The sequence below is a fragment of the Podarcis tiliguerta genome, assembly GCF_965153285.1.
Source record: "Podarcis tiliguerta genome assembly, chromosome: 8".
Lineage (NCBI taxonomy): Eukaryota > Metazoa > Chordata > Lepidosauria > Squamata > Lacertidae > Podarcis > Podarcis tiliguerta.
The window spans coordinates 20,035,996-20,058,675 of NC_139541.1; the positions used below are offsets into that span (position 1 = coordinate 20,035,996).

At 44.4% G+C, this 22,680-nt stretch overlaps 2 protein-coding genes across 6 annotated transcripts in view; one reads left to right on the forward strand and one right to left on the reverse strand.

Moving 5' to 3' along the window:
* Positions 1 to 1,003: 1,003 nt before the first annotated feature.
* RER1 (retention in endoplasmic reticulum sorting receptor 1) lies at positions 1,004 to 14,303 on the forward strand. 2 transcript variants are annotated; one of them, XM_083452292.1, is made up of 7 exons: positions 1,004 to 1,201; positions 8,211 to 8,296; positions 8,909 to 9,013; positions 10,503 to 10,602; positions 11,900 to 11,978; positions 12,923 to 13,058; positions 14,146 to 14,303. In XM_083452292.1, exons 2-7 carry the CDS (start codon positions 8,216 to 8,218, stop codon positions 14,233 to 14,235), a joined length of 591 nt encoding a protein of 196 aa, XP_083308418.1. In that variant the 5' UTR covers positions 1,004 to 1,201; positions 8,211 to 8,215; the 3' UTR covers positions 14,236 to 14,303. The 2 variants fall into 2 exon arrangements, with proteins under 2 accessions (XP_083308418.1, XP_083308419.1); XM_083452293.1 differs by lacking the exon at positions 1,004 to 1,201 and adding an exon at positions 5,950 to 7,628 and having other exon boundaries at positions 7,998 to 8,296.
* The window catches only part of PEX10 (peroxisomal biogenesis factor 10), a 16,386-nt gene continuing 5,309 nt past the window's right edge, over positions 11,604 to 22,680 (reverse strand). The window contains exons 3-9 of one of the 4 annotated variants that reach the window (XR_014514206.1): positions 22,234 to 22,353; positions 20,857 to 20,937; positions 20,319 to 20,725; positions 19,336 to 19,511; positions 18,192 to 18,327; positions 17,222 to 17,361; positions 11,604 to 11,837 (exon numbers count right to left, since the gene is read on the reverse strand). Coding sequence is in view for 2 of the 4 variants with exons in the window: in XM_083452252.1 (XP_083308378.1) it covers positions 17,293 to 17,361; positions 18,192 to 18,327; positions 19,336 to 19,511; positions 20,319 to 20,725; positions 20,857 to 20,937; positions 22,234 to 22,351 (987 nt within the window). In the remaining 2 variants the exon portion in view is untranslated. Of the gene's footprint in view, positions 11,838 to 15,295; positions 17,362 to 18,191; positions 18,328 to 19,335; positions 19,512 to 20,318; positions 20,726 to 20,856; positions 20,938 to 22,233; positions 22,605 to 22,680 lie in introns of those variants that run through there. The other 3 variants (XR_014514207.1, XM_083452252.1, XM_083452253.1) reach the window with 3 other exon arrangements.

Genomic DNA, 22,680 nt, shown 5'->3' on the forward strand with positions numbered 1-22,680 from the left:
GACACAACGTGGTGGTGTGGGCTTATGTGCGCTTCACTGTTGCACGCAGGGGCCAGGAGTGGAACTGCCATGCAAAACGGTTATTATGTGCATAGTGGAGAAGACCTAGAGGAGCAGGGGTGGATTCGGGTTATATGGCGCATTGAGCGAAAATAAAATCCCCCCAGCCCCCCAAAAACAATTTCTTGCTTTCACAATAATTCCTTTTGGTGCTGTTGCTGCCCCCCCCCAGTAGGTATCTGTATAAATATAGGTTTTCAGTGGGTTTTATAGGGGTACCCAAGGGTACGCAGTACCGGAACCCCAACCTCCCTCATGTTAAAAGTGTGGCACTCACTGTAATAACTTAGGGGCGAGTACCAGCAACCTTCCCCCCCCCCCCAAATAAAGCACTTGAATACCAGAAATTCCTATTTCGCCTTGAAAGAATCACACGGACGTTTTCCATGCATGAAACCAGAGCAATCCCAGGAGAAGAAGAATCTTTATTTGCATCTGGCACTAGCCACAGCAATAAAATAAAATGTATTGAAGTGGTCAAAACTTCCAATTATAGAAAATACATTTTGGGGGTTTACAGCAATAATCAAATAAAATATCATATTCTAATTGAAAAAAACAATGTATTTAATTCTTTTGTATTTTGTGCCCCCACCCCTCGGACTCCTGTGCGGGGTGGGGGGTAAAAAGGTAAAGGGAGGCCAGAGTTCAAATCCCCAACTCAGCCACGCAGCTGTGACCTTGGGGGCTCGGTCGCTCACTCTCAGCCTAGCCTGCCTTACGGGGTTGTCGTGTGACTAAAAGGAGGAGGAGGAGAGGAACTCCGTGCGCCACCTTGAGCTCCTCGGAGGAAAAGAAATAATGAAGCGATGCGCGTTTTCATGCTTTCGTCGTTAACGGGCTCCGGGAGGCTGCTGCGTCCCCTGTGCCTTTTCCCTAAGGAGTAAACCCCACTGAAGTCCGCGGCCGCCGCCAGGTGAGCAGGCGCGAGCATCCCTGTGGCCTGCGCGGCCGACCTTCCACCCTCCGCCCCCGCCATCTCCTCCTCCTCGCCCCGGTAGCGGAAGCTCTTCTGTCGGCTTCGCGCTGCCGCCATCTCGGCAGCAGGAGGAGGCGGAGGCGGAGGAGGGGTTGGCGCGGGCAGCGGCTCTGCCTGGTCAGGCGGGGCGGGAAGCGGAAGGAGGGACACCCGGCGCGGCCTGTAAGTTACCCCCGCGAGGCCCGAGGCCCCGCCGTTGCCCCGGCGATGAGGCCGGGGCCCTCCGTGAGAGGGTGGGAGGAGGGCTCTCTAGGTCCAAGGCTGACGCGGGAGGAGGAACGTTTTTTCCCCCTTCCTCTCCCCCCCCCATTTCCAAAATAACGAAATTTCAGCCTTGGGGGTCCCCGCCATGGCGAGCTGGGAGAGGCGGCCCTTCTTGAGAAATCAAATCTTAAAAGCGGGGCTTTTCAGGCTGGTTTCGATAAGCTAGGGGCTGCACGCGGGAGGTCCTTGAGAAATAATAATAATTAATAATAAAAATAATGACGCATAAAGGGCTTTTTTTCCTTCCTCTGACAAACCATGTAATGGTTTGGTGGCGGGGAGGAGTTGTAATGTAATGTAAGGATTTTCAGCCTTGGGGTCCTGTCCATACCAAGAGGTTGAGGAAAATCCTTGCAAAATTGCTACAAAGGGTGGTTTTGCTTTATGGGGAGCTGGGGCGTGGCTTAGGGGGGGCCTTGCGAAATCGTTATTATCATATAATAAATTCCGTAGTAAGTTGGGGAGCCTCTTGGAGAGGTAATCGCAAAGTTATTATTGAGGGGCGATTTTTCAGCCTTGTGGGAGGTCTCGTCATGCCAAGTTGGGGACAGTGGGGGGGGGGGGCGGCAGGTGGAGGATACTTGTCAAACTATTGTTGTTATTAAGAGGGACCCTTACCCACATCACTGTTCTGCTACAAAACCAACTTGTGATGAGGGGTTCTTTATTTGATACTGTACATTGACACTTACGTATTTCTTTTTCTTTCAAATGCTAGCCTCTCTTATTCCTCCTCCTTCTCCCCCACTTTGCCATAGGGTCACCTTTCCTCCTTAATCTACAGCCTCTGATTTTACTTGTCAAATCTACTCTGTGTATTTAGAGTACATGATTTCCCAACCCTCCCAAAAAAATTAAATAAGGGTGCTGGGAATTGTAAGGGTAAATATTCAGAGTCATGTGCTTTAAATGTATGGCATGGGATATGACTACAGTGGTACCTTGGGTTAAGAACTTAATTCGTTCCGGAGGTCCGTTCTTAACCTGAAACTGTTCTTAACCTGAAGCACCACTTTAGCTAATGGGGCCTCCCGCTGCTGCTGCACCGCTTCCACGCGATTTCTGTTCTCATCCTGAAGCAAAGTTCTTAACCCGAGGTACTATTTCTGGGTTAGCAGAGTCTGTAACCTGAAGCGTCTGTAACCTGAAGCATATGTAACCTGAGGTACCACTGTACTTACTGCCACTCAAATGGTGATAATTATTTGGGGGTGGTTTATTCCTCTGTCCCTATAATAGTGACTGGGGTATGTGTGCTTCAAATGCTAGTCTACTCTTAGTCATTGGGCTAAGGGTGATTATTTCCAATTGCACTATGTACAGTGGGATTAAGACAATCTGTTTCTGTCTTGTATGTGGGATAGAGGAGCGGGGACCCCATTGCATGTTAAGTGTGGACAATTTAAACAAGGGGTACTGAAGCCTCCCATTTTGGGTAGCTGGATTTTTAAGGTGGTGTTATTTTTCAAGTAGGTGGAGACTTTCTTGGTTTGATGAAGATGATTAAGGCTAACCTATCAGCCTGGAACTGAGGCTCAGTTGTAATCTTTTCCTCCTCCCCTGGAACAGGTTGATGAGACTACCGGGTGTGGACAGCGAATGACATACTGTCATTGAGCAATTCAGGACACACCCGGTTGTATTTTGTGGACCTTCATTGCTTTTAAAAAGCTAGCCTGGCATTCTCAGTGGATTATTCTTTATGCAATTGTACTCAAAATAACCCACATGGAGCGAAAACTTGTCTATCTGGACCAAAATGAATTATGGGCAAGAGTAGCAGCACCCATTAATTCTCCTTCTCCAACAAAAAGACCTCAACCTAGTGGGAATTCTTCTCACCCAGATATAGTTTCTGCTCCTTCTCTCTCTCTCAACCCAGCTCAATAACATTCAAAGTGTGGACAAAATGTTGCTTTTGTAGGGTCCTTCACACCTTGGCCCACAATCACTGTTGCCACTGCAGCCTCCTTCAAACACTGTTTATGTGACTTGGTGTCTGTGGCAAGATTGCTTGCGCTTAGTCCAGGCTCATAAAGTGTAAGCAGGGAACTGTGAGCAGAGTTCACTCTGAGAAAATTATTGGCAGCAAAGTGAATCTCTTGTGTTTTGGTGGGCATTTTGCACAACTGGTTTGCCATGGGGGACCTTGGCTAGAAATGAGCAGATTTGCTGGTGCCATAATGGTTGTATGGGTATATTACCTGAACTCATAGCTTAGCAGTAAATGCTCTTGGCTGGAAAAAGTACTGCAGTTCTGTAATGGTCTTACACACTGTTTCTCCTTAACCTGCCTGCTTAAGGGGCAGTACAGCCAACCAGAGTAGTGGCATGGTACTTTTTCCACCTGAAACTCCCCACGTCCAATAGCAGGGCACCATCTGACAACCAAGCTGCAAAGGCATGTGACTGTTAGTTGGCCCATGTTCAGGAGATCTCGTTCCCATACTTGTTTTATTTTATATTCTTTATTGAAATACAAAAAAACTGCATAATTACAAGTGCACAGGGTAAGATAAGACACAAAAAAGAAAATAAAAGAAATAGGACCCGTGTAGAAAACAAAACAGAACAAAATTGTATACCAAAGTAAGTCCTTTGGAATTCAGTTTTTAATGTTTTTGGATTTTAACAAATTGTATATACATTTTTTTTTTTTGCTTGCTTGTGAATCGCTTTGCGTTTTTTAAAAAGTGGGAAGCAATCTTATATCATTTAATTATTTATTTATTGGATTTCTTCCAAGCCTTGAACAATAATTGCCCCAGGGCAGAGTACAACAATATAGAAATGCAATAGTAAAATCAGTTAAAGCAGTGGGTCCTGATATATACCAAATCTATATAGTGTCAAAGGCTAGAGTAAAGAGGTGTGATGTCAGCATGCGCATGCTAGACACACCTCTGTGGGGAAGGAATTCCATTGTTTGGGGGCTGCCACACAGAGCATATTCAAATGTAATAAAGCTAAACCCTCTGAGGGTTACTTTGGCAGTGGACTCTATTGCGGTCTTCCTGTTCTCCCTGCTCCCCAATACTTTGTTTTTGTAACTGCTGTGTGAAAGGTGCTGGCATCTGATCCTTGATGCCTGCCTGGAAAGAGAAACAGGCCTCTTATGTTTTCAGCACTGTAGCCTTTGTAACACTTTTGGATTCATTCATTTTTTAAAACTCAAGGACAAAGTTATTACTGGGAGATACTGGTCTTCGGGCACCTTGGTCCCATGCCCATCTGCTCAGAAGTAAATCCTGTTGAGTTAAATGTGGCTTAATCCTAGAATTGTCGGCATAGTTTCCCCCTTAATGGTTTTTCTCAGTACTTTTTTTCTCTTATGGCACTTGGGATTCTTGATACTTTGTTTCCCAGGCTATCCAGAAGTCTAATATCAGATAAGACCTTGGTTGCATCCACACCATACATTTAAAGCACTCTTCTATACCAAAGACTTGTAGAAACTGTTGTTTGTTTAGTGTGCTGAGAGTTGTTAGGAAACCCCCTGAAAACTACAGTTCTCAGGATTCTTTGCAGGAAGCCATGACTCTTAAATTGGTGTAAGAGTGCTTTATTGATAGTATGAATGGGACCCTTATTATAATTAGTGTTTCCTCCAGAGATGATACTCAGACATGTGAAACTACCTTATTACTGAGTCAGATCATTATTGATCTACCTGAAAGCAGTTCAAAGGTCTCAGGCAGAAGTTCCCCTCATCCCTGTTTTCCTGAGAATTTTTAAAGCGGATATGCCAAGGAGTGAAGTGGGGTTCATGGGGATCATTTGCATACATATCATGTGCTTTACCATTGAGTAATGGTCTGCTAATAGGTGAGCTCCTTTTTCCATTATGGAGAGTTTCCTAGAGAAGATGGCTGAGTGGCCCAGTTTCCTAGAAAAGATGGCTGAGTGGCCAATACCTTAAACAGGAGCACTTTTGTTAGGAGGTGAGGATACGCTGACATTTTGTTGTAGCACCTATTTGCAATACCGCCATGTACAGAGGAAATATGGCACTGAATATTAGGCCTTCAGGACAGTGTCCGACTTCTGAGTATCCAGAGAGGCACATGGCTGTGTGCTGTTGGAAACAAAGTGCTGGAGGAATAGATGGACCTTTGCTCTAATCCAGCAGGGCAATCCTTGCGTCCCTACGGAGTCGTTTCCTGATTGCTTCATTCAGCATGCCATAGTACTAGTGATATGAGCTAACTTTTGCCTTCCACTAACTTCATCTAGGATGCAAAATGTATTTGACCACCCAGCAAGGTGATTAGCCAGCTGCTTCCCCTCATGACACCCTGGAGCTCCTGCCATTGAAACCAAGGTGGTTACTGGGAAGGTGCCGTCTAGGTGGAATGTTTGTGGAATGCTGCTTGTCTTGTGTCTTTGTTACATATCTTTAGTTGCTAGGCAAAAAATATTCTTCTTTTCCCAGGCCTTTGGCTACTTAAGTAATCCATGGCCTTTTAAATGGGGCAGGGAGGGGTATAGTTTTGGTGTGTTATTATGATACGTATTTTTGTGTTTTTATATTGTAAACCACCCTGTGATCTTTGGATGAAGGGTGGTATAAACATTTAATTAATAACCCCAATAATAACAGCTCTGTAGTCATAAATCTTTTCAGATCTGGGACCCGCTTTTAACTCAAACATGAATTTGCGGATCCACTTCATAATTTTTTTACCATGTATTTTTATGGCGGCAATACTGTTGTTGTGACCCACCTTAGGTTAGGCTGCAACCCAGTAGTTGGTTCCGGAACCCATCAGTTGAAAACCAGTGTTCTGAGATGATGTCTGTGCGCTTGTGGAATTCTCTCCCCCAGGGAAATTTCCTTGGCACCTCCTTAAGTGTCCTTTTTGGCAGCAGATAAAGTCTTTTGTAATATTTTTCTGGGCTCAGTTTAACCTCAGTTTAACCTGTGCTATAACCTTCTCCTTTCCCCCCTGCTTTATTTCATTTGTTGTTTTACTGCGTATTTTATTCTTCTGCCTATTATTGTTTTAAACCACCCTGAAAATATCACGTAATATGCGTATGGCATGTTGGCCAGCTGGGGTGGATTTATTTTTGGTCATGTTGGTCAGCCCCTGCTCTGCCACACCCGTAGGGAAGCCCCGGCCTGCAAGCCAGATGTGCCTTAGGGGCACCCAACCTCTCCACACACCCCATAGCCATTGGATTTTTAAAAAAGAAAAGCTTGTCTCTATCATTCAGGTTTTTTAAACGCCTAATTGGGGTAGAGGGGCTTGGGAGTCATAGTTGCAACCTCTTAAGTAACCCCCCTATAGCATTTAAGCTTGTGAAACAGTCTCTCATTAGCTCTGAGAGTATATTATGATCCTTGTATCTTCAGTAGAACTGTGCAACTTGAAGTGTTTGTAAATTGCCTTGTTAATATGGTGAAATGATTAACTACTTGCTTATCCTTAGGCCAACCTCTCCCAATTCCTTTGTTGTGAGCTATGCTTTTTTCATGGCATCTCTTCTTGCTTTTTCTAATCCCGTTTCCTCCTTCTGTAAGCACTTAATGCTGTGGTTGTATGCTCTGCTCTGTAGCTCTGGGAGTAGAATTGCACTCTTGCTTAGAGGAGCATAGCCCCGCCTCCTGCAGAAATGGCCAACCAGGAAGTTGTACCAAGTGATCCTTTTGATGATGTGGCATAGCAGCTACTGTGGAGATACTTAGAATTGCACAAAGTGCTGTTCCCCCTTCCGTCATAAATCAAGAGAACCAATAGGTCTGCATTTTGCTCACATGCTTACTCTGTGTCACAGAGTTGTGCTGAGTTGTGAACAGGAGATGAAAGCCAGGCAAAGATTTCAGATTTGGGTATCTTTCCTCCCCAATGGCAGGCAGAACGTGGTACATCAGACCACAGAGCCACCGTGTTTTGTTTTTATTTTGCATTTTTATGCTGTGAACTGCCCTGAGATCTTCAGATAAAGGGTGGTAATAATAATAATAATAATAGAAGGGGATTAAACAAATTCAGGTGTAGTGTAGGGGGAGATGAGGACCTTGGGAGGCCAGGGTTCAAATCCTCACTTAGCCATCAAACTCAGTGGGTGACCCTGGGACCAGTCACAGTCTGTCTCAGTCTAATCTACTGCACAGGGTTGTTGGGAGGATGAAGATGTGGAGGAACGTAAGAAAATCCTAGATGGCACTAGTCCAGCGGCCTCTTCTCACAGTGCCTGTCAGAAACTGGCAAGCAGGACCTAAGAGCACTCTCCCTTCCTGTGGGTTCCAGCAGCTGGTATTCAGAAATATTACTGCCTCCAACCACGGAGGGAGAGCTTAGCCATTGTGACTTGTAGTTAAGTAAAGGTAAAGGTACCCCTGCCTGTAGGGGCCAGTCTTGACAGACTCTAGGGTTGTGCGCCCATCTCACTCAAGAGGCCGGGGGCCAGCGCTGTCCGCAGACACTTCCGGGTCACGTGGCCAGTGTGACATCGCTGCTCTGGCGAGCCAGAGCCGCACACGGAAACGCCGTTTACCTTCCCGCTAGTAAGCGGTCCCTATTTATCTACTTGCACCCGGGAGTGCTTTCGAACTGCTAGGTTGGCAGGCGCTGGGACCGAACAACGGGAGCGCACCCTGCCGCGGGGATTCGAACTGCCAACCTTTCAATCGGCAAGCCCTAGGTGCTGAGGCTTTTACCCACAGCGCCACCCGCGTCCCGACTTGTAGCTACTGATAGCCTTTTCTTCCATGAATTTTTCCAATCCTCTTTTTAAGTCAACCAAGTAGGTGACCATCACTGCCCTTTCTGGGAGCAAACTCCATAGTTTAATAACTATACGCTGCATGAAGAAGTCCTTCCTTTTGTCTGTGCTGAATCTTGGCACAAGAGTATTATGCCAAAGCTCAGTTACATTAATGTTCTTGCTTTTGTTTCCACAGCAACAATGTCAGAAGGGGACAGTACTGGCGAGTCCATTCATGGCAAATCTTCAGTGGTCTTTAGATTTTTCACAAGACTTGGACAGGTTAGTTTCACATCAGGGGCTGAGAGATGCATAAATAAAATCAAAGGAGTTATCACTCAGGGTGGTTTAAAGCTGCAACTTACAGAAAGGAACTGCAGCCAGATCTCTCACCTTCTACTTGCCCATAGGAATGGTGGAAGAGGCATCAGATATCTGGGGAACTCTTGACTGGGAGCACTCAAATTGCACTGTGTGCACATTCAAGATTGCACTCACCATGCAGTCAGTCCTGCAGATAGTTCTGTATTTTTGAGTCCTGTTGAACTCAATGAGACGACCATGTGTGAAACGTGTGCTCCCCTCCAACGTTGTTGGGCTACAGCTCCCATCATCCCTGACCACTGACAATGCCTATGGGAGCTGGAGCCCCAAAACTCCAGTGTACACTGTACTGTAGTAGTAGTAGTAGTAGTAATAATAATAATAATAATATTAAGAATAATATTAATATTAAAAACACGATAAAACATCAAACAATAAAAACTCCCCTAAACAGTATACAGGATCGCTGCTGTAATTGTTAGCTATACAATGCTGTTGTAATAGCTTGCAGTCTTTTGACAGGTGATATGCTGTTATTATTATTGATGAATAATACTGCATTTTTTCTAGATTTATCAGTCCTGGTTAGACAAATCTACTCCTTATACTGCAGTGCGATGGGTTGCAACGCTGGGTTTAAGTTTTATCTACATGATAAGAGTTTATCTACTGCAGGTAAGAGGACTGAACACCACTTGCGGATCCTGATGCATGTGTGTGGAATCACTCTGTTTATTGTTGGTTCAAATATATTTATGTTTGATGGAAGCAACAGTTTTTACTTCCTTTACATACCTTTAACGAGAGATACATGTGATATGCAAGATAATTGTCTGCACAAATGTCACAGAACTAATATGAGTAGCATTGAAAAATATTTGATTCAGAAGATAATAGTACTGTACTGATTATTGAAGCAGTATCTTATCATGATAAATAATGAACATAATAAACCGTCTGTTAGTTTTGTGCAAGGAAAGAATGGTAATCTGAAAGCACTTCTGTGATTCTGTTTTTGTGTCTGTTTGGGTATAACCAGTGTTAAGGGTTTTCTTCAGGGCTGGAGAACCTGTGGCTTTCCAGATGTTGCTGGATTGCAGTTCCCATCATCTCTTAGCATTGACCACTTTAATGAGGGTTGATGGGAAGTGGAGTTCAACAACATCTGGAGGACCAGATTACTGCAACAGTATATGCATCTGGGAGCGAGTGCCATCAAACTCCGTAGGTAAATTTACACCAGTAGATTGTTCCATTGTTATCTGTATTTATGCCAGTTGAAAAATCACCTTATGAGCTGGAACCTGGGAATCATTTCAGAGTATTTTGAGAAGCTGGCCTCCTGCCACCCTCCCACCCCACCTTCTGATTACTTATTTTAGCAGTGTCCCTGTTTGTCTGCTTGCCCTTGTTTAGATTAAAACCTCTAAGCTGCGGGGGGAAATAAATTCATCCGACTGTAACTAAGTGGAGGAACAAGCACCATAGGAGAATAGCAGATTTCTGTTTGGATTGCTTTTGAGCACCTCCATTTTAGCCTTAAGATGCATCTGCATTGGGAAATCTTCAGGCTCGGGGTGTGCTTGTTCATTACATTCATGCCCCCCACACTTGCATCTTTATTTGCTCCTACTTTATTAAGATCTCTGCCACCCCCCTAAATATCATGCTTCTCTTTTATCTCTCCTTATTTCCCTTTTGCTCTTATGCTGTTTATGCTTTATTCCTTGCTTCTAGTTGATTTAGGTCAGGGATAGGGAAATCAAACAGCAGCATCATACACCTTTGATCGTTGGTCATGTTTACTGGGTGTGGTGAGAACAGCATCAGGGGGATGGACAGACAGATTCCCCAATCCTCGTTTGCTCTGGATCTGATTAACATTATTCGTTTACTATATATTGTTGAACCCTACCATTTCAGACTAGCCAACACGGTGCCCCCCCCCAGATTTTTTTGGACTACAGCCCCCATCATGCTGGCTGGGGCTGATAAGGGTTATAGTTGACAATATTTGGGGAGCACTAGGTTGGCTACCCCAACAACCCCCTCATATCGTCAAATGCTACAGATTGTGTGCAAGCAGTTTTGTGTAGGTAGGTATATTTCTGTACTTAAGAGCCATGTCCTCATTTGACATTTTCTTCTTCCTTCCCCTTCCTAGGGTTGGTACATCGTGACATATGCCTTGGGCATCTACCACCTAAACCTTTTCATAGCTTTCTTGTCGCCAAAGGTAGATCCCTCTCTAATGGAGGACTCAGGTATAAAGAACATCACTAGCCTTGCTTTTCTCTTGCATGGGTGTTGGTTGTCGCATGAACTTATTATATATCAGATGTGGGGAAGCCTTTTCAGCCTGAGGACCACATGCCAGTGCTGGGCAGGGCCATAGGCAAAAGTGGGGAGAGCAATAAATGTCTGTTTCACCTTTTCCATAACAGGCTACTTTCTGTACGCACTCACATTGCATTAGTTATGCTCCATCCAGACAAGAATGAAGCATCAGAAGGCTTCAAGGACACATTCCAGTCTGGCAAAAACACACAAGGCGGGCAGGGTGTGTGTGCAAAGCAGGGCTGGTGAGCGATGTAGCTTGGGGAGAGTCCTGAGAATCAGATAGAGAGGCTTGGAGGTTTCTGCTTGTCCACTATGAGAAAAGGATGCTAAACCTGATATGTGTACACACACACTCACAAAAACCTAGAACATATTGGGGACTTAGGCACAGCTTAGTATGTTTTAAGTTGCACCTGCTATCTATGGGTACAAAGAGTGCTGGACTTTAGTGTGGAGTGCCAACCATTTCACAACTTTATTGAGTGGCCAGACTCCCAATTATCCCCACAGAAAACAATGTCTTTTGTAGTGTTATAACACTGTATGGTTGCTTCTGGCCCTGTGTGGATTTTCATAGCAAGAACAACTGACTCCTGTAAGGTTTGAATGTAAGAGTTCAACCAGTGCTAGTCACATCCCGTGGATTGCATGGCACATAACTGAATATGACATCTTCTAGGAGTTGAGTGATTTCATTTTTAGATCCTAGGATAAACATATAAATGATGTATTAGAAATGCTGACAGAGTTTTGACAGAGCCAGAGTTAGAATCCCTGATTTTGTATTACTACCTTCGCTTCCCTGTGGATTAAAATACCTCCCCTCCAATTGAGACTGGAACGACATTGCTTTCACGTTTCATACTTTGTGGAGATCTGTGCTGCAATTTCTCTTGCACGTAACAGCCCTTTGATCGCCTGTCAATAATTTTTTGTTTCCTTGTACACTTTAATGGGTGATTTGTCTCTAGCACAGTCATTCATACCTGCTCTAAGTATGGTAGTATTAACAGAGGGAGCCTCCTTACATCAGATAAGGCTGTCCATTGAGCTCAGTATTGTCTAACTTGATTGGCAGCACTGGTCCAAGGTCTCCGGCAGAGGCCTCTCCAAACATCTGCTACTGACCTTTGTTAATTGGGCATTCCAAGGGTTGAACCTGCAAGAGTTAAATGCAGAAGAAAGCAGTTCCTAAGACTTTGCATTTCCTCCTCTTCTCAGATGAGGGTCCTTCATTACCTACAAAACAAAATGAGGAGTTCCGGCCCTTCATTCGAAGGCTGCCAGAGTTCAAATTCTGGTGAGTACGTTTTAATAGCAATGCAAAAGGATTCAAGTCCCTGACTCTTCATCTTTCCTGTTCTCCTGCCTCTCATAGGCATGCCTTCTCTTTGGCCTCAAGCTTGTGCCTCCTTCCTTACACTGTATACTTAACAGTCGCCCAGTTGCCATCTCCCCCAAATCTCTGGCCTTCTAGTGCCTTTTCAGTATTAGCCAACTCTTCCACATGATAGGTATGCTTGATTTGAAGGCTCAACTCAGGCGTCACAAGTCCAAATATCCATCAGTATTGCATTGAGCATTAATCTTAACCATAACATAAATCACTGAAGGAGGGATGGAGGAGGGGGGGGGGAGGAAAAGCAGCAAACTCGGGCACTAAATCTAGGTTACCAAGTTCTCGGAGACCAGCTGAAATGGAAATAGTTCAGCTAGCCTGATGAAATGGCTACTGCTAGGTGACAGCTACAAGAAGGGTCCAAAGACAGCTGGTCCCTTGTAGAAGTGATAGAATCTTTTCTGCCGCTTAAGGCATCATAAGAGAACCTTCTGCTGTGAGGTGCAGGATAGCAATGCTGAGGAAGAGGTGGAAATAGTCTTTTATGGCTTGGGTGTCAGGAATGTTGCTGTGGGCTTGGTCCTCCTTCCCACTCCTCTCCTAGGCAAGTTTCTCCCTCGGCTTCATGGTTTTCTATAACCATTATTTGCTGTGGATCAGCAAAGTATCATTAGAGCCTTGATTTCCAAGGATGATCAGAAGCCTCTTTTTGCAGACTGTGATCAGACGTTAGCACTAACCATGAGTTGCAGATTCAGGTGTCACAGCAAACTGTGGTCGGGGAAAACCAGGAAGTGGAGGGGAGAATGCTGGAGATCAGGAATGGTATGTGAATTGGGCATTAATGTCCTTAAAAGAATTTTAGTACACAATCAACCTAACTGCAACTATCTTTTCCTTCCAAGGCACTCTGCTACTAAAGGCATCCTTGTCGCAATGACATGTACATTCTTTGAGGCTTTCAATGTTCCAGTTTTTTGGCCAATTCTTGTGATGTACTTCATTATGCTTTTCTGCATCACAATGAAAAGGCAAATCAAGGTAAGAATCTAACCAAGTTGTTCTTTTTTCCAGGTTGTGGATTCTCCTAAACATGAGAGAGAGGGATTGCCCCAACATAATGGCAATATCACTGGCTATGTTGTGGCTCAAAAATTGCTAGTGGTGGTGGGGTTTTTTGAAAGACCCCCATAGTTGGAGTAGAGTTTGAGGCTTTGTCTAACGCTGATGAGGGTAGTCTGGGGGCTGTTTCCAATGTGGCCTCCTTCCAAAAGCACCATTTTTTTAAAAGGAAAAAAATGACTTCTCCTTTGGATCCCCTCCTGTGATACTTGAACTCAAAAAACATTTTAGTGGCCATCCAGCTTTTAAAAGAAAATGCTAATTGCTCCCATAGGCTCCCCCTATTGACAGTGATGTCCACCCCCCAAGGCGTTAATTGGATACAACCCACTTTTTTTTTAAAAAAATTAAGTATTACTAAGAGTAGAGCCAATGGGATGCGGGTGGCGCTGTGGTCTAAACCACAGGGCCTAGGGCTTGCTGATCAGAAGGTCGGCGGTTCGAATACCCGCGACGGGGTGAGCTCCCGTTGCTCGGTCCCTGCTTCTGCCAACCTAGCAGTTCGAAAGCATGTCAAAGTGCAAGTAGATAAATAGGTACTGCACCGGCGGGAAGGTAAACAACGTTTCCGTGCGCTGGTTTGCCAGAAGCGGCTTAGTCATGCTGGCCACATGACCCGGAAGCTGTACGCCGGCTCCCTCAGCCAATAAAGTGAGATGAGCGTCACAACCCCAGAGTCATCCGTGACTGGACCTAACGGTCAGGGGTCCCTTTACTCTTTAAGAGTAGAGCCATTGACATTAATGAACATAAGTTAGTCATGTCCATTAGCTTCAATGGATCTACTTTAGCTAAGACTGGTATTGGTACAACCCACTGTTCTTCGGTCACACCCACTTTGATATGTGGCCCCCAAAGTCCATGGCCCTCAGTTCCTCCGAAAAAGATAGCCACTGCTGTTCAAACACATGAGCACATTCAGGTGTTTGAGGCGGAGTGGGCAGAGGGAGGGGAGTGCCGTGGGTGTGCTCTAAAAGCCTGTGTTTTTCTTTCCCTTTTGTTGCAGCATATGATAAAATATCGATATATACCCTTCACACACGGCAAGAGGAAATACAAAGGGAAGGAAGATGTGGGGAAGACCTTTGCTAGCTAGAAATTATACTGAGCCTGCTGACCAACTCCCTTCATTACAATTAAAAGTCCAGTTTTGAGCCATTGTAATGATGCCTCTTTCCTTCATACCAAGTCATCAGTAATAACGAGGGTGGGGACTAAGAAGTTGTATTTCTCCCCCCGCCCCCTGCAGTTTATTGAGCGTCAGGCTCCCCCCCCCCCCCAAGCAAGAGAATATCAGCCATATCATCTTGTTATTCTTTGGATATGAGTTGTTATGTCCAAGGGCTGCTTCTGTTCCCCCCCTTTTTTGTTGTTGCACAACAGGAGTCATCCCATGTTCTCAAAACATCTCATAGGAAGTACACGCTACTGGTTCCAGCTCCTTGGAAGTGCAGGATTTGAGTGGCAATTTCGCAAGTTTCTGGTGCACATTTAGCAAGACAGAGTAATAAGAGAAGGTAGAACATTCATTTCAAGCCCCCTCCTCACAAAAGTATAGCCTAGTGTGGAACAGGGGAGTTCCCACAACTGTATTTATTTATTTTGGGGTCCTTCGTGTTGATTAGTCCAGAATGCATCCTGGTACATTGTTGAAATGCTTTTTGCATCTACAGAGGAAGATGAGACACAGTGATAATGTTTTCTGCTTTGTAATGTCCCAGGTTTTGACTAACAGGCTGTTTATAGGACCTCTGGTGATATTACTTAAGAGGGAAACTTGCGAACGTTGAAATAAGCCTACCCTGAGTTTTTTATTTTCAAAGTGGAAAAGGAATTAATTAATCTAGCTTTTATGGTGGAAAGGCTGATTTCTTTTTGGCTCTTTCATAATGGCTCACTATTATTCTTAACAATCATGTTTTTGGGGGCCAGGGTTTGCTGGAGGTCTGGAATTAAATTTATAAAAAAATATTATGTGCAGAGTATTTTGACACATTTTATTTGATACTTTAAAAAACTTTTTAAGTTTGCTTCATGTAGCCCTCTCCAAGGTACACCTACACCGGCCATGGCAGACTGAGACTTTGTGGGTTTTAACACAGCTTTTAATTTTCTATGGAGAAAAATAATAGAAATAAATGATCTGCATGTAAAACTTTTTCAATGTGATACAGCTATAAACAATTTTATTAAGTGACTTTTTAAAATTCCAAACTTTATTAAAAGACAGTGTCCCTTTCTTGGGTTCAGTAGTCTTTATAACAACCAACGTAAGGTACTAAGTGTTAACATTTCTTCCTTTTTCTCTAAACATTGTGTTGTATCCAAAGTACTATGTTGAACATTATCCTTGAAAATAATGGGTGTGAGTAACTTAGGTCTACTAATTTCAGTGGGTCTACTCAGAGTAGCATTAACATTGGATGCAACCCATTCTATTTAAATATTTTGGAATAATGTATTGAACCCTAGCTGTTCGAAAACAGTCCTTTGCTTTACTGTGCAAACCATAGCTGCTCATGATGCAGTCTAAAAGGAAATTTTCACTCTGTATTGGGCAGACTTGTGATAAGTGTAAAATATCCTGTGCCATGTGGATTGGATCGCCCCACTTTCAGCAGTATGGGAAAAATGTGTGTTGCCCCCACACCCAACGTTCTTAGAAGTCAGTCATAGGGGGATCCGTTTACATTTCTAAACAACACTATGAAAAATATTGTACAAGGGACCAGAGGTATTACAGAAGAAAATTGCAATGAATAATCCTGATCCTTACCACTGTGCATAGAAGCAAGTTCCAGTGATATCAATTGGGCTTTAATATCTGTTAGTATATGTGTTAATAAAATGGTATGGAGCTGGGGCAGTAGCTAGAAAAGTAGACTTAAGTAAATTTGCCAGAGGTTAATTCATGCTCTCTTCTGTATCAGACAGCTGCATTACTCTAGGACTAAAACGTCACAATGTAGAAGGGGAGACACATACCCTCCCCTATGTGGAAACGTGTTCACACCAGCTCTAGCTGTTGGCTGCACGTGGTGCAGCTTCTACTGTATATTCCTTCTGCTAAGGGTGGCAAACCAGTAGTCCTACAGGTGTTGTTGGTCCACAACTCCCTTCCTCTCCAACTATTAGCCATGCATGCCAGGCCTGATGGGAGATGGAGTCCAGCAACAGCCGGTAGAGGCACCCTATTGGCTATCTTTGCCTTATGTACCCACCGTACAAGATGACCCCAATCTTTGCCAAACTGAATTTCTGACAGTCGCTGCACTGTAGGGTGCTCATTCCAACTTCAGCTTTATATTTTTTAAAAACTAACCAACAGCTATAGTTTATTAGGCATAGGGGATTTTAGCAGCACACAAACTCAAAATTAATTTCCATATGCATGCCCTAGTATCTTTTGGAATGGCAAAATGTTCTTATTAAGCTACTACCTCTCAGAGAATGTAGTTTCCCATAAGAATAGCCTGGCTGAATCAGGTCATAGACCCATCGAGTCCAGCATTCTGCTCTCAATGGCCAACCAGATACCTCTGGGAGGCCTGTAAGCAGGACCTGAAGGCACGTGCACGCTCCCCTCCATTTTCCAGCAACTGGTATTGAGAAACATACTGCCTCCACTCACAGAGGCAGAATATAAGCATTGTGGCTAGTAGCCATTGATAGCCTTATCCCCCATGAATTTGTCTTAATTCTTTTTTAAAGCGACCCAAATTGCTGGCCATCACTGCCTCTTTTGGGAGCAAATTCCAAAGTTTTAACTTCGTGCTGTGTGAAGAAGTACTTTCTTTTATCCTGAACCCCCCAACATTCAGCTTCATCAATGTCAACGAGTTACAGTGTCATGAGAACACTACTGGTAGGTCTAGCAGATGCCTGCCAACGCTTAAAAGGGTTATACCTGAATTTAGGTAGATTTGTGTGCTTTGTTCTACAAAGAAAGAGGATCAACACCAGAAGTTTGTTTTGTAAGATGACAAGTTCGTATCTCCTTGTACAGGCAGTGCAACTCAAGTGTTAAGCTGCTCAATTTTATCACAGCAATTTAATATCATAATATCAAAATAAAGTCTTACACTTGGTCAAAAGCTGTAGTATTTTCGTTGGTTCCTAACACTTTGCAATCCAACAGCCGCACAGGTGGCTGTTATCGATAGTGTTGTAGATAAATCAGCTTCTGTGGATGGAATTTCTCTCTGCACAGTGGGCACTCAGCCTGCAGGAGAGGAAAAATAAATGTCTTAACTAAACAAACATCTCTCAGTATCCAGTTTGTAAGTCTTTTTCCAGCTAGCTTTTTCTGACAGTTGCCTGTTTGCACACCCTAAGTTCTCTACAAATGGAACCACGGGCCTTCCCTCAGTACCAGGGGCTTTTGATGGTATGTAGAACTCCTATAGAGCTATATTTATAGACAGGATTTTGTAGATGCTGTGGAAGTGCAGAAAAGCTACATGCTGTGGTATCTAGAGCTGCTATTTAAAACAGTTCTAACCTGCCCTTCACTGCAATGTGATAGCAATGAAGAGTTTGAGGTGCTAGAGTCAATTCTACAACAGTAAACCAGTTCTTAAAAACTAATAGGAACTAACCCTCAGTCTAGTCGCTTTGAGTTGCATATCTAGGCCTTAAAAGTATCACTTAAGGATTGGGAACCTTTGGTGCTCCAACTGTTGAACTGCAGCTCCCATTATCCCTGACTATTGGCCATGTTGGCTGGGGCTGCTGGACTCCCAACAACATCTGGAAGACATCAGGCTCCTCGTCCTCGAATTAAGGAATTGTCTTAACAGATTATCAACTAGACTCAGATAATGCAAGTGCATATCGGCACCTGCTAGAATTGAAAGTTGAAAACTCAAATCACATGTCGTTTCCTCCTTTGGTAAGACATTGGGAAGAATGAAACCAAGGAGCTATTTCAAGGAACCCACTTCTTTGGCTTCTCTTTTCCTACAGCTCTCATTTCCACTGCGAAAAGGAAACCTGGCAGGACTTGGCTTTTGTTTTAAGAGTTCAGCATCCTAGGAGGGGGTCTGTGTTTACCTTGGTGTTGCACCACTCAGTGATGCATTCCCAGCAGAAGAGGTGTCCACACGGAGTGGCTGTAGCATGGCAGCGTTCTTCTAAGCACAGAATGCAGCGAGAGCTTCGGCCAAGGAACTTCTCCTCAGGCTGGGTTCTGAGAGAGGACAAAGTCAGGCACAAGTGCTCTTCAGGTTAATGTCCCAAGGGAGATGATGCTTCTGCTGCCAAGGTTCTAGCATATGACACCATCAGGAGAAACTTAGCTTTGTAACAGGGTTATAGCCAATGCTAGTCCTACTCAAGAGTAGACATGAAAGAAAGTGACGTTACTAACATGGGTCTATTTCAGGTCATCTACTCTTAAGTAAACGTTTGCACCCATTTTTTAAAAAGATTACGCTCCTAGCCCTCATACTTTCGACTGCTGTTCCTGGGTAGTACTGCTTTCTGCCTAAAAATAAAGGTGTGGGGAAATGATCTTCAAAGTTACTTAGCAAGTTCCAACAAGATGTGAAGACACCCAACAAGAGCTATTTCTCTAAGGTAGGGGTAGGAATACTGTTCTTGGTTTCTTGGTTCTCCTTTTTCCTTCTTTTCCCAATATATCACCCTCTGCCATTTACGTACCGAGAATTCCATGTACTGAAAGCCCAGTGTTTGCAAGCACAATATAACCAACCCATTCAAATTACACAATTCACTTTAACCAGACCAATTACACACTGAGTTGGTTACCCAGTTTTGATGCCACGAAACAGTTTTAGCCATTCTTAACACCTGTTGATTGTCAAGCACAATATTAAGTCAATCTAGGTTTTTGAACACAGCTCAGATGCCACTGCATGCGCCCCCGCCCTTCATTCCAGCTAATCATACTACATAGTTCAAGAACATTGGCAGGAACCTTTTTCATCCTGCAGGCCACGTTCCCTTCAAGGTTACTTTCCAAGGTCTGTGGGCCAGTGGTGCGCAGGGACACAGGGAAAGGTGTGTGAACAAATACATCAACACTGGGTGCAAAGCAGCACCAGTGAAGGCTGTAGCCTGGGCACAATTTTGATGGCCAGAGAGGGGCCTGAATATTTGATCCCCCGGCCTGAGGCTCCCAGATATCTATGCCACCCCCTGTAAGCATCTGGTAAGCAAAATGCCACTAGCATACCTTGGGTAGGAGAGGTTACGGTGCACCTTCCATTCTTGTCTTGCCCTCTGCCTCTGTTGGAAGCTGTATGCATGGATACCAACTGTTAGTGCCAGGTGCAGCACTGAAAGGATCCCAAGAAGCCTGTAACTTGATCGAACATGCTGGTTGTCTCCATCTAATCCTGCATAGCGCAGCTGGGAGGGGGGAAGACACAAAACCACCACTTGATATTGATGCATTTTGTGTGATCTGTGAAGGAACCTAGAGAACTGCAGTGTGATGGCTATTTGAAGTACAGATTTTGTTTAGAAAGAATGGAAACCAGCCCACTTGACTTTTGAATCTTGAACTGCATACAGAACAGAATACCATGCTGGTATTGTTGACAGTAGCCCTCCTCTAGAACAGCAGTGGGAACCTATGGCTCTCCAGATGTTGAACTCCCATCTCTCATCAGCCCCAGCAAGCATGGCCAGTAGTCAGGGATGACAGGGAGTTGTAGTGAAGCAGCTTTTAAAGGGTCACAGGCTCCATATCCCTGAGCTATGGCAATACATACGATTCCAAATTGACCACAAGGAGGGGATCCATACAAAGAAGTAATATGGCACCATAGATATTTAGGGATAGAGTGGATTCCTAGTCTTCATTATATTCCTGTTGTACATGTGGCAGTGTTAACAAGTAACAGAAAATGAGGGTGCTGAGAGACAGAAACTGGATGGCAGCCCAAACTTTAGGTTCTATCAGACCAAGTCCTATGCAGGGAAGACCCATCTGAAATTACTGACTATAACTAACTTGGGTCCCTTAATCTCAGTACGTATACTTTGGGAATGACCAGCATTGGATATACCCCTTGGTTCCGTTTGCTATTCCCCACCCCTGTCCCAATGCCAGGGATGGAAGTGAGAGCTACCCACAGTAAACAGTGCCAAAATACGGGATTTTAGTGTATTGCACACAGAACATCAAAGGGCTATCAAATACTTTCTACTTACATATGTGATCCCTGCCATCCTTTTAGATAGGTGGTAGAAAATGCCATTCATATAGAAGATGGCCAGGTGCAGCCTACGAAGGAGCGGAATGCCTTGCCTGAGAAAATGGACAACCTGACAGAGCATCTTCCTCTGCTGCTCTGTTAATCTGCCAAGCCATTTCTGTAACCAACGCCACAAGAAAGTCCTTCCCCACAATCCACGCAAATGTCTACTTTGCAAAGTCCTCATCTCATCGGGTTCTGTCTGAAGTTCATGTTCCAGGTGTACTAATCCTTTGTCTAACAAGTAAGGGAAGACAGTGTGCAAAGAAATCAGGACAGCCCGTCGAAGTACTGAAGGAACTCTCTTTCGCGATGGGTCCACTTGGATAATATTGACATATTCCTCACCAAGAGTTTGGTAACCTAAAGAGTATTTGAAAAAACAAAAAACACAGATGGCATTCCTGAAAATCTGATCAGTTTAATGTGAAGCGTAAAATGGCAGCACATTTAGTCAGAGCACCAAGCACAGAACAATTGAGGGGGTGAAATACCTGAAAGGGTTGTGAGTGTGAAATATGCTATATCAGCAAACAGCTCAATTTCCTTCTGCCACTCCAACCAAATTCTAGCACCTAGAGAGCCAGAGCAAATGACAGTTAGAGAACAAAGTGAACAGAGATGCCCTGCCAAATAATTTGACTTCAATACAAGTTGAAAAAGAAATTACACCATTTTCATAGGTCAAATAATAAAACATTACGAAAGTTAAAAAAATTAAGAACTGAGATTTACAAAGTAACCAGTGTCTTTTGTGCAGATACAACTTCTAGAGAGGTAGAACATTATGGCATAAGCTTTTGTGGAGTAAACAGATGCATGAAGCGTAATCACAGGCACATATACTAGCAATGCAAGAAGCAAGGATAATTAACAATTCAAGCTAGACTGTGTGCAAGATAAGCACTGCAACTCAATGGTTGCAGGATAAGCAAAGATGTTTGCAATTTTCAGATCACAGACTATTGATACAGTCCTCTCTCAAGTCTCAATCACCTTTATCCATCAAAAGAACAGAAGAGCCTGCTAAATCAGGTCAATGGCTCATCTAGTCCAGGATCCCATTCTCAGAGTGGCCACCAGATACCTCAGTGGCAAACCCGCAAGCAGGACCTGGGCACAATTCCTTCCTGTAATTGCCAGCACCTGGTATTCAGACACTGCCTTAGACTGTAGAGGCAGCCATTATGACCAGTAGCCTTCATATAGCCTTCTCCTCCATGAATTTGCCTATTCCTTTTTAAAGCCATCCAGGTTGCTAGCAATCACTGCCTCCTGCAGGTGCGAGTTCGACTGTTAAACTAGGCATTGTGTTACGCAAGCTGAGGCACTCTGCTAATGAATCCTCTGGTGCCTTCACCAAAGGTGTCCTCTCCTGCCATTGGTGAAAGGAGTGTCAGGTCTTACCTGCAGTGATCTCAGCCCAGGAGAGCTATGGGAAGCCACAACTAATAATGCTGGGCTAGATGGGCCAATACCCTGACCTGATATAAAGCTGCTTTTTACATTTCCAGGTTCATCCCCCACCCCCTCTCTCACACAAAAATGACTCAGATACTGCATCCAGTGTAGCTTGGGTTTCGGACTAGGACCTGGGAGACCAGGGTTCGAATTCCCCCACCCTTAGCCAATGATTCTCACTGGGTGACCTTGGGGCCAGTCACTGCCTCTCAGCCTAACCTACCTCACAGGGTTGTTGTGAGGACAAAATGGGGAGAGGGAGAACCATGCTCCTTGGTGGAAAAAGTGGGATATAAAACGGAAAGAAAGAAAGAAAGAAAGAAAGAAAGAAAGATCCGGTATATGGGCTTCATGTCTTGCAAAGCGGTTCAGAGAATGCAATTCTGCCCGGGGTCAAGACGGCTCCTCACCTGCCAGGCCCCCCAAGGCAGCCCCAGCCCCGCTCCTCAGCGCCCCTCGATAGAGCTCGTCCTTCTGGGCGGACCGAACGAGTCGTGCGGGCCCGGCTTCTACCGCTGCCGGCGACATCGCTGCAAAGGCGAGAAGGGTGCCTGTTCTGCCCGAGCTGCTTCCGCAAACAGAAGCTTCGCGCGGCGCACGCTTTATACGTCATCAAGCCGCTCCACGAACGAGAGAGTGTGTGTGTTGGAGTTGCGCATAGAGAGATAAGAAAGTGTAGAATGATGCTCGCTAGAGGATCTTCCGGGATAAAAGGGAACATTCCGCCGCCCTTTCGGAAAACGTGCGCCTTTTAGAGCATATAGCTCAAAAAGTAAAAGCGTTTCAGTTGTTTATTTCGTAAAATTTATAGAAAACACTTGATTGAGAAAACCAACACCACACCAAAAACACCAGGC

Bases quoted from the DNA above. Each gene is read 5' to 3' on its own strand.
- RER1 (XM_083452293.1), top strand. From the start codon at position 8,165: ATGCCAAAGCTCAGTTACATTAATGTTCTTGCTTTTGTTTCCACAGCA. The intron at 9,014-10,502 runs GTAAGAGGACTG...TCCCCTTCCTAG, and splicing joins TAAGAGTTTATCTACTGCAG to GGTTGGTACATCGTGACATA. The intron at 10,603-11,899 runs GTATAAAGAACA...TCCTCTTCTCAG, and splicing joins CTCTCTAATGGAGGACTCAG to ATGAGGGTCCTTCATTACCT.